The sequence below is a fragment of the Gossypium hirsutum genome, chromosome A04 (genome assembly GCF_007990345.1).
Source record: "Gossypium hirsutum isolate 1008001.06 chromosome A04, Gossypium_hirsutum_v2.1, whole genome shotgun sequence".
NCBI classification, from domain to species: domain Eukaryota; kingdom Viridiplantae; phylum Streptophyta; class Magnoliopsida; order Malvales; family Malvaceae; genus Gossypium; species Gossypium hirsutum.
Genome location: NC_053427.1, coordinates 3,667,054 through 3,677,574, shown reverse-complemented (window position 1 = coordinate 3,677,574; position 10,521 = coordinate 3,667,054). Strand labels below are relative to the sequence as shown.

General features: G+C 33.8%; 2 protein-coding genes across 5 annotated transcripts; both read left to right on the top strand.

The window, feature by feature from the left end:
- Nucleotides 1-388: 388 nt before the first annotated feature.
- LOC107939646 (histone H2A.6) lies at nucleotides 389-1,600 on the top strand. Its single transcript, XM_016873008.2, has 2 exons — nucleotides 389-667; nucleotides 1,061-1,600. Exons 1-2 carry the CDS (start codon nucleotides 479-481, stop codon nucleotides 1,274-1,276), a joined length of 405 nt encoding a protein of 134 aa, XP_016728497.1. The 5' UTR covers nucleotides 389-478; the 3' UTR covers nucleotides 1,277-1,600.
- A 1,123-nt stretch (nucleotides 1,601-2,723) lies between these two features.
- Nucleotides 2,724-8,232, top strand: LOC107939636 (formin-like protein 5). Of its 4 annotated transcripts, none has more exons than XR_005925390.1 (8): nucleotides 2,724-2,815; nucleotides 3,152-3,498; nucleotides 4,385-5,159; nucleotides 5,264-5,903; nucleotides 5,992-6,191; nucleotides 6,541-6,776; nucleotides 6,878-7,740; nucleotides 7,871-8,232. XR_005925390.1 is itself a non-coding variant. In XM_016872992.2 (7 exons), the coding sequence occupies exons 2-7, from the start codon at nucleotides 3,328-3,330 to the stop codon at nucleotides 7,673-7,675; spliced, it is 2,820 nt and encodes a 939-aa protein (XP_016728481.1). In that variant the 5' UTR covers nucleotides 2,724-2,815; nucleotides 3,152-3,327; the 3' UTR covers nucleotides 7,676-8,232. The 4 variants fall into 4 exon arrangements, 2 of the variants coding, with proteins under 2 accessions (XP_016728481.1, XP_016728482.1); XR_005925389.1 differs by having other exon boundaries at nucleotides 7,809-8,232; XM_016872992.2 differs by having other exon boundaries at nucleotides 6,878-8,232.
- Nucleotides 8,233-10,521: the final 2,289 nt, after the last annotated feature.

Sequence of the window (10,521 nt, the reverse complement as noted above, 5' to 3'; positions counted from 1 at the left end):
TTTTTAACTTTAAAATGTCACACCAATAAATTTAACCAAAAAATCACATTAAGAATTCAACGGAAATAATTAACTGCGTTTATAAATTGAATTAATTAATAAATTATAAAAGTAGAGGGTGAAATTATGTCAAATTAAAGTTAGATTAAATCCAAAATTTGGATATAGTGGAAGGACCAAAACATAATTTATCCAAAAGAAAAAGGGAATTTCCCTCCAAAAGTTTTAACTGAAATATAAAAACCGAAGCGGTGCAAAGTTCAAATCTAACCGTTCATTTCATCACCATCCAACGGTTATCCTTTTCGATCCGTGTCCTCTCTTCCTATTGGCTAAACGCTTTACACTCTTCACTATATATACCCGAAACAATCGGCTACGGCATCACTTGTATATCTTTTACTTTCTACCCACTCTCCCGCAAGCCCCAACTCTTTTTTATATTTCTCATTTCATATAATTTCGTTGCTGATCTAAAATGGCGGGTCGGGGCAAAACTCTCGGATCGGGAGCCTCGAAGAAGGCGACATCGAGGAGTAGCAAGGCCGGGCTTCAATTTCCGGTGGGTCGTATAGCTCGGTTCCTTAAGGCTGGGAAATATGCTGAACGAGTCGGCGCTGGAGCTCCGGTTTACCTTGCCGCAGTTCTTGAATATCTTGCCGCTGAGGTATTGCGATGATTTTCTTTTTGTAATTCATTTGTTTTAAATTCTTAGGTATAATCGGTAAATTTGGTTAAATGAGGTGTTTATTTGGTTTGGTAACCTAATCTAGGGTTTCGAATTTCATTGTTCATTTAGTTATTAGAAGAAAAGATTTTCCGATTAAGTTTTCAAATGTGAGAAACCTTCAATAGTTTCTATGTTTTAAAAAAAAACAGTATCTTTCTGTTTCCGTCGGGCTGGAAAACTAGGGTTTAATTTCCCCCAAATTTGCTACTGTTTTCCAATTTTTATGTTTTTGGTGAAAATTCATACCTTAATAATTCAAATCAGAAGACATTATGGTATCTTTGTATCTATTATTATATATATTTATTGAATATTACATGTTTGTTTCAGGTTCTTGAGCTTGCTGGAAATGCAGCGAGAGACAACAAGAAAACCCGAATTGTGCCACGTCATATTCAGCTAGCCGTAAGGAACGATGAAGAGCTAAGCAAACTACTTGGAGATGTCACGATTGCCAACGGTGGTGTGATGCCCAACATCCACAATCTCCTCCTTCCCAAGAAAGCTGGAACTTCCTCAAAGGCATCTGGAGGTGATGAAGATTAGATTATGTCAACAGTTTAGACTCATAAAACCCTAAGGGAACCCCCTGATTTATCTCCCTCTGCTTACGTGATTCTTAGATTGAAACCATCATGGGTATTAGCTTTGAATGTTGTTTCACTTAGTTTTTTATTTATTAAGTTTGTAGTTTATTGATAGTGTTTAGTTAGTAGGTAGAATAAGGTAGCTTTAGGGGTTTTTGGTTGAATGTGAATAGAATGAATCATCAAGCATTATCTTCTACTTTATAGAAGAGTTGTGATCCATTTTTGTCATTTTATTGTTCAATCATTCATTAATGAAATGAATGCAACACTTGAGTTTCAATTGTGTTGTTTTTTTGAGACTATTTTTAGTAAGCTACTTGTTTATTTGTTATTTCAAATGTGATTCAAATGATGTGTTGTCATCCTGGGGAGGGGGGAGGGGGTTGAGAGTTGTGTTCCATTTTGATTAATGTTTGCATTTATTGAAGTTTGTGGGGTATTTTTGTAGAAGGGTTGAAGTTTTATATACATTTGTCAGGTTAAATGTTCTAAGTTTGGAAATCTAGATACAAAATACATTTTTGTTGGGTTAAAATGTTTCTAGGCATTCTTTTATCCCCAAATTTGTTGAGATTATGATTCTAAGTTGAACTTTTCTTATACAGAGTTTTATTTTTATATTTTTACTTTTGGAAATTGTAACCATTTTTTTTAATGAAAATTGGATTGTAAGAAATTCGTAAAAAGTATTTTGGAGCTTTTATATTAGAGTTAAGTTATCAAAAATAAATTATTTGTTTTTTTTTTTAATTTCATCATTTAAAATTGATGTTGTTGATGGGATAATTAGATGTTTAAATGTAATTTAATTTTTAATATAAAATGTTTATAGTATTTTTTTCTACTTTATATGTTTCAAAGATGTTAATGGAATAAAATGTAATAACTACTGCATTTACCTAAAGTGTAGTTAATATAAAAATAGCGTCGTTATAGTGATATTATAATGTAAAATAAAAAATGAATTAAATTAAATATGTTGTATCTTATCTGACTGTGTATCCCGAATAGATTTAAATGAATATTATGCAATTGATATTTAAAAGAAATGTGTCTTCCGAATGGATAATAAAATGAGATTCTTTTATTGATTATAATCTAAGATTTCTCATATTTGGTTACAACAACGAACATATCCCATTTGTTTCAAAATTAAAAATTTTAATATCCATATTTTCAAAACAAAAATAATATCTAAACTTATCTATTGAAAACAACTACAAATATTTAATTACTCCACTAATTATTCCAAAATTCACTCCAATAAACAGCTTTTCTTTTGGTAAAATTTCATTTCAAACCCCCTCAAAAAACACAAAAGGATGTTGGTGGTATGTTGCAAAATCATCAAATTAACAATTGTGATTACTATATTTAATATAAACATATTACTATAAATAATAATTCAACTAAATGTTTGTTATCAGAATACAATTAAAAAAAATTCAGAATCCCACCAAGAAAAAAAAACCTTGAAACATTTTGTCAGCTCAATGTAAGAACCCTTTTTCAATAAGAGCAAAAGTTCTTCCTTGTCAACTTCTTTTTACATGCATTGTAAGCTTATTCAACATTTTTTTGAACAATTGCCATTGATTGGATATGGTCAAAGTTGCCAAGAAGGGATTTTGAAATTTATTTATATTTTTTTGGCTTCTATTTTAAGCTCTATTGATCATATCCTTTCTGGTAAATTTTTTATTTTGATCCCAATTTTTTGGCTTTGTAAAGAAAGATAAATTCTGGGTTTTGTTTCTTTTCTTGAGTTTTGATTCAAAGTTTCAATCTTTCATAAAGTTTCTGAGGAAAAATCTGCTTATTTTCCTAGCAGGTTTCAATGGTTTCTTTTTGAGGGAGTTGGTGCCACATGTTCTAAGGTTTGAACTTTTGATGACAGCATTTGGAAGGGTTTTGGGTCGGGTCGGGTTGAATTCTTATAATTTTTTTGGCATTGAGTGGCTTTGGATATTGATGAAATGAAAAGGGGTCCTTTATCTGCTTGTGATAATGCCTATGATACAAGGAAATATGGGTGGCAAAAAAATTCCTTGTTTGATATTTTTGGTAACTTTGCTTTGTATTTCATTGGCAATCATTTTGGATTATAGAAGTGCTGCAGAAGAAGCATTTCTTAATATATTAGTTGATCCATCAACTGGGGAGATTAATGAAAATCGGGTAAAAAGGAAATTTCTCTACTTTCATTAGCTCTTTAACTTCAATTCATTTCCTTTATGTGATTTGTTTTTTGTTTAAACTAATGTCCATTGCCTTGAATTATGACTTGTTTATTGCTTTAGCCTTTTATTGTTGGGAGGGTAGCAATGGTTTAACATGTTTTTTAATGAAACGTTTGGAATTATGCTGGTTTTCTTTGTATAATATGTAATGATCTTTAGTGATTAATTAGAGGTTTTAACAGTAGATTTTGAAATTTCAGTATTGTTTATATATTTGGTATGTTTTTTAAGTTTTTTGCAAGCATTCAAGATTGAAAAATGTCAGTGTATTGTTCGAATGCATCGAGTTGAAAGATACGCTGGAAATAGAGTTCTTTTTACTATCCCAATAGCTAGAGTTTTGAAAAAACCGAGGGGCATTACGTATTCGAGTTTTCAAGTACATGCAGTATATGCTGACATTAATGATCTTTATAATAAGCAGTGTATTGTTGATCTATTTGGCATGTTTATGAGTTGGTTGGAAGTGGGGAAACGGAAAACTGACATTAGAGTGTAGTGTGTACTAATGCATTGATATATGTATGTTGGAAATGAAGTTCTTTCACTAAGCCGAAAGCTAAACTTTTGAAAACCGAAAGAGGTATTTGGTATTCGAGGTGCACTCCTACTTGTCTTCAACCATGTTGTTTCATAATGTTTTTAAAACTTAGAGTGTATACAAGAAAGATCAATAAAAAGTTCATGGTTGAATAAATGTCATATTTACGGATGATAGTGGCATTGGATATTGACAACATAGATTAAAGGAAATGTATGTTAGGAAGTGGGAACTGAGTTTTGTTGCCAGTTGCTAAAACATTGTATAAATTGTTTGCTTGCAGGTGGGATTGTTATGGATAAATTGCAGACAAGATTTGAATGATTTACTGTATGCTTTTGTAGATCCCAAATTACGCCGTCTAGAGGAAATACTCTCCAATGTTATCCATACAGCGGGTTACTCATCGGCAAAAGAAAACATTCGGAGCTTGGTTAATATTCGCCATCCTGAGTTAAAGCATGTTCTTTCTAATTGCATAAGAAATAATCATCTCATATTCCAAGTATCTAAGGAAGATAGTAAGCCTTGGTACACCAGCTATGTCAAGTTATTATTTCGCAGGCATGATGTTCCTAGAAGGATTTTAGGCTCTAAGAACACTGAAGAAGCCCCTGACTCGGACTTAGGCCCATCACCATCACCATCATCATCCCCATCATCATCACCATCATCATCCCCATCATCATCCCCATCTCCATCTCCATCATCATCACCATCATCATCCCCAAATCTGGCCCCAGCCCCTTCTGATTCCAAAGTTCCTGAATCTGAAGCTGCTGATTCCAAAGCTCCTGATGTTAGGCCAACTCCATTAAAACGTCCACCATTTTCACTCCCTCCACCAGTTCCTACACGTTCTAACCAACATCCACCTCCAGTCCTTAGTCCTCAGAACAATTCACATCACGATGAAGGTCATTTGGAAGAAAAAGGAACTAGCTTGAGAACACTTATTATTGCTTGTATTGCGACAGCATTAGTAACAGCCATTGCTGCATTGTTGTTCCTCTCTTTATGCTCCCGTAAGCAAATCAATAAGAAGCCCATCTCCGGCGGTATATACTTTCCTGCACACTCTTGTTATATTGAAACTTTTGATAAATTTTTTATCATTTTTTTATAGGTTCTTCTCATGCATATGCTTTTATATCTAATGCAGGAGAGATAGGTAAAGCATCAAACGAGCATAAGGATTCAACTGATGACAGTATTGCTCTAGAAATTTCCTCTGACGGAAAGTCATCACCTGGAACTGTTGGTGTTGCTGGTGCTGCTGCCACTGCCGTTGCTGCCACTGCCACTGCCGCTGCCGCTGCTGGTGCCGGTTCGGGTGCCTCCAAAGCCTCAGCTGAATCTTCTGCTACATCAGGTGATACTAATTCGGTGGTACCTCAGCCTGCAGGAAAGGCAGGAACTTCCACAGCTGCGGTACCTCTGGTGAATGGTCTTTCTGGTGGAGTGGATGCTGCCCCTTCTGAACCTCCTAACCAGGTTGGAGCCAATCCTCCACCTGCACCAACTGGTTCTGCCAATGTACCCCGACCTCCTGAACCAATGTCACCGCCTAAACCTCCCACTTCTCCTCCTAAGCCACCTCCACCAGTGCCCCCAGGTCCCAAGGTGCCTAAACTGCCAGGTGGACCACAACATTCAAATGCTAAATCTGGTGATGGATCGAGTGCAGCAGGAAATGATGCCAATACTTCTAAAGCCAAACTAAAGCCCTTTTTCTGGGATAAAGTTGCAGCCAAGCCAAACAATGCAATGGTCTGGGATCAGATCAAAGCTGGATCATTCCAGTATGTATCAAATTCCCTACTTGTTTTTTGCTTTTAATTTTTAATGCCGACACATCAGTATGGGATAGACTCAATACTGCTTTTGCAGGTTCAGTGAGGAGCTGATTGAAACTCTGTTTGGGGCGTCAGGTCAAAAAAACAAGAAAACTGGTAAGAAAGAGCCATCTGCACAGGATCAGGGACCTCAGTATGTTCAACTCATTGAACCCAAGAAAGCACAAAATTTAGCAATCCTTTTGCGGGCATTGAATGTAACCACTAAAGAAGTATGTGATGCACTTCGTGAAGGTGATTTCTCCCTTATACATCCTTTCAAAAATGAGCTTCCGAGCAAATTTTTAAGCATTTTTACCAGTTTTTGATCCTGGAAAGTAGCACTAACATCCAGTGTCTATGGAATCTGGAAATCTTCTATAGAGTTAGCTACCCTCTAAGCTGATAAAGAATGTGATTACCATCTTTTATATATCTAGTGTAACTAAGATTATGCTAATGTTTGAAAATGTCAAACGGGAACATTTTTTTGCAGCTAACCATACTCTTAGGACCGTGTTTCTTTTTTGGTAACAGAAAAAGAGATAGTACTAATGTGTTAAGTTTCCAATCATGATATTCTAATATGTTCGTTTGATACCAGGAAATGACCTCCCAGTTGAACTCCTTCAGACATTATTGAAGATGGCACCAACATCCGATGAAGAACACAAACTTAAAACATTCAGGGGTGAATTTTCTCAACTCGGTCTGTCCGAGCAATTCCTAAAACAATTGCTTGACATCCCTTTTGCTTTTAAACGAATAGAAGCTCTGATTTTTATGTGTTCTCTTAAAGAGGATGTTTCTGCCACTAAAGAGTCCTTCAAGACATTAGAGGTTGGTCATTAGATTTTAAATTTCATGACTTGCATGATTTTATACAACGAATATCATGCATCGGAAATATATTTTAAAAAGTTAACAAAATGTGAATCGAGGATGTCTTTTGGCAGGTTGCTTGCAAGGATTTAAGAGGTAGTCGGCTATTCCTCAAGCTTTTAGAAGCTGTTCTGAAAACTGGAAATCGCATGAACGATGGGACATTCCATGGTGGTGCACAAGCTTTCAAGCTCGATACACTTTTGAAGTTATCGGATGTTAAAGGAGTAGATGGAAAGACCACACTATTGCATTTTGTTGTCCTAGAAATAATACGTACTGAAGGTTTGAAAGCTGCCCATGCTGAAAGAGAAAGTGAAAGTTTTAACAGCTTAAAATCCAACGATATTCTCGAGGATGTTTCCCATGATCCAGAAGACCACTACCACGACCTTGGGTTTAAGGCGGTTTCACATCTGAGTAGTGAACTCGAAAATGTCAAGAAAGCTGCGGCTATTGATGCTGAAAACTTAACGGGAACTGTTATTAAACTCGGGCATTCACTCCTAAAAGCACGTGATTTCTTGAACTCGGAGATGAAAGGTTTGGAGGAGGATAGTGGTTTCCAAAAAGCATTAAAGAGTTTGGTTGAGAAGGCTGAGGTTGAAGTCAAGTCATTGATCGAGGAAGAGAAAAGAATCATGGAGTTGGTAAAGAAAACCGGCAATTATTTCCATGGTAACGTTAAAAAAGACGAGGGTATACGCTTGTTTGTTGTCGTACGGGATTTCTTGGTAATTTTGGATAAAGTGTGTAAAGAGGTTAGAGACAAGCCGAAAATATCACATAAAAAGGAGGGGTCGCATGCATCATCTTCCACTGACTCCAGTATCAGATCACCTTCTCCCTATTGCTGAGCGAAGGGTAGAAGATTATAGTTCTTCATCAGATGACGATAATTAATTGTGTTCGTTTGAAGAAGGTATGCGGTTTTTACCTTGCTACATTATATAGCGAAACTTAAAACCAACACAAATACATGTTCCATAGGTCATATTTGCTCGTGAGATCTCTAAGTTCTGTTTTAATGTTATGCTGGCAAATTGATCAAGATGGAGAGGGCACCAAAACATTGTTGTTGCGGTTTTTCAATGAACTGAATACATCTAAAGTACCAGTGGAAAGGGGATAAACGAATGGCATTGCTCTTCAATGCTATATTTCTACGGAGCTGACATTGCCTACGTGTGGTTGATCTTCCTTTGGTATCGTTTTCGTGGTTCTTGTTGATTTTCCCTTGTCAATGCAATATACAATTACAGTTAGACTTAGATATAATGATGCCTCCATTTTTATTCTTAAAATTATGATTCTTTGTTAATAAATTCTTAGTTCATAATTTTGATCTCAGTGTTGACATCAGAAACTCCTTTAGTGTCTATAAATTGTAGATGGAAGGGATTTTGTTACCTATGATCCCGGTTTCCGATAGGTCATTTCTTGTTTCTGTTGTTTTGGGTTAGGATTTTTTCAAGTTTGGATAATTTTGGGTTCGGGGTATTTGGCTTCGCTAGTGAGATCATCTTGGGTTCAGGTGATTTCTAGTCATTTCAAGTTATTTGTTTTTACTTCGTCATTTTTGGCTTCAGGACCTATAGTGTCGTGCTGCACCAATCTGCAAAGTGCAAACTAGTATTCGAGTTTATCGAGTCTTACAGTTTTATCCCACAAAAGTAGGATTAGAACTGGTATAATACTCGTATATCCGATCGAGCTTTAGCATACGAACCCATATTGGATTTAATATTACCTTTTGGAACCTTTATAGTACTCTTTGCTTGCACTCCAAGTATGAATGTTTTTCTTCTTTTTTCCCACCATGTCTGATTATGATGACTGTTTCTTCACTGTAAACTTTGAGAATTTGTGTGATGACATAACAATGTTCTTTGAGCTTTTCATACAAGAAAAAGAACCAACAATTGTGGTGTATTCTTATAACAATATTGAAACTTTATTTAAAAATCATACAATGCGGAAACTCAGTGATTCGTATAATATCGCGGTCCGACCTTGTTCCGATCCATGAATAAGTTTAATTGAAACTTGAAACTTTTTATTTCCTGCATTTTACGCATTTTTGTAAAGAAATACTGGACCGTTGGATCCGATGAACATGGTGGTTGAGGTGAGAGGAGCTTGTGTGTACATATCTATACTATAATTAAGTTTTTTGGTGAGTTTGGTGTTAGAAGTCAACTCTACATTAATTCGATTAGAAAAAGAGTAAATTTTTTTTTAAGGGTGACAAATAGGCTAAAGTATGTTGTTAGTCCCTACTTTGATAAAATTTGAGATTTAGTCTCTATATTTAAAAAATTAAAAATTAAGTCATATTTTTATAATTTAAAAATATCATTTCAATTATTAATGTTGTTAGTATTTTTTTTTTGTCAAAATTTGTCAACTTGACATATTAATTAGGTTGTTCAAATTTTACGTGGTATATGATTGACAGAGAATAAACATATTAAGTTCATAAATTCTAATGTAATTTTGTGATAATGATAGACTAAGATTTCTAAATTGAAAAAGTAAGAGGATTGAATTTTTAATTTTAGAGTACATGTCTTAATCTAAAATTTTAAAAAGTACAAGAACTAACAACATATTTGAACCTAATAAATATTAGGCTTATGACACGATTTATCGTTAAACTATACCTACTTTTTCCCTTTGATACTTTAACCTTTTTTTGTCCTATTTTGGTACCTAAAATATTCCTCCATTATAATTTTGGGTCTAAAAAGTTAATCATGTTTAAAAAATAGGCCATGATACACTCAACCAATGAAAATGCATCAATGTTTGACTTTTTACAACGTTATCAATAATGTGGTCATTGATTAATTGTATCGCTGTTGACAACTAGAATGAGTCTGAATAAATTGATGTCTAAATTCATTTGCATTTCGACAACTATTTTCGACATAATATAAAATATTATAACTTTAAAGATCTGTAAAACTTATTAAAATTATAAAAGTTTTAAAATTTACAAAAACCTTAGAATATAATAAAAATTACTTAAAAAAATGGAAGTTTAAGATAAACCTAAACAAATGCATATCTTTAAACGATGTGTTTTGTTCTTATACATTTAGATGAATACCTAATTTTTAATTTTTATAGATGTACTAAACTATGTTCAGAAAGAATCTGGACAGTTTTGCAATTTTAGTAATTTTCTTTATTAATTTTTAGGATGTTCTAATTTTTAATAATTTTTTATCATACTTTAAATCACATTTAGAATCGACATAATCAAATATTTATTTATATACAAATGAACTTAGATGTTTATCTGTCTAGGTTTGTTTTGATCGTCAACATCAGCCATTATCGGTCAACATTGGTCAACAACTATGACATCAATAATATTGAAAAAGCCAAGACACATGGCGTATTTCCTTTAATTAAGTTGCGACCTAGTTTTTTAAAACTATTAACTTTTTCGACCAAAACTAAGGCAGCCAATACTGCACTAGTGGGGGCACGGTTTTGGATTTATCAATATTAAAAAAAATTTAATATATGCATATAAAAGTATTTAAAAATACCAAATGAATTAAATTAAATAAATTTCACATATAAAAATATTAATCAATTATATATAATACTCTTAAAAAACTTCACAAATAAAATTTCATCATTCAAAATAAACAAAGACAAAAAATCATTGCATACATTAAACAATAAAATT

Excerpts from the sequence above, each read along its gene's own strand:
- LOC107939646 (XM_016873008.2), top strand. The coding sequence starts at position 479 with ATGGCGGGTCGGGGCAAAACTCTCGGATCGGGAGCCTCGAAGAAGGCG. Across the intron at positions 668-1,060 it reads TTGAATATCTTGCCGCTGAG|GTTCTTGAGCTTGCTGGAAA; the intron begins GTATTGCGATGA and ends TGTTTGTTTCAG.
- LOC107939636 (XM_016872992.2), top strand. The coding sequence starts at position 3,328 with ATGCCTATGATACAAGGAAATATGGGTGGCAAAAAAATTCCTTGTTTG. Across the intron at positions 3,499-4,384 it reads GGGAGATTAATGAAAATCGG|GTGGGATTGTTATGGATAAA; the intron begins GTAAAAAGGAAA and ends GTTTGCTTGCAG. Across the intron at positions 5,160-5,263 it reads TAAGAAGCCCATCTCCGGCG|GAGAGATAGGTAAAGCATCA; the intron begins GTATATACTTTC and ends TATCTAATGCAG.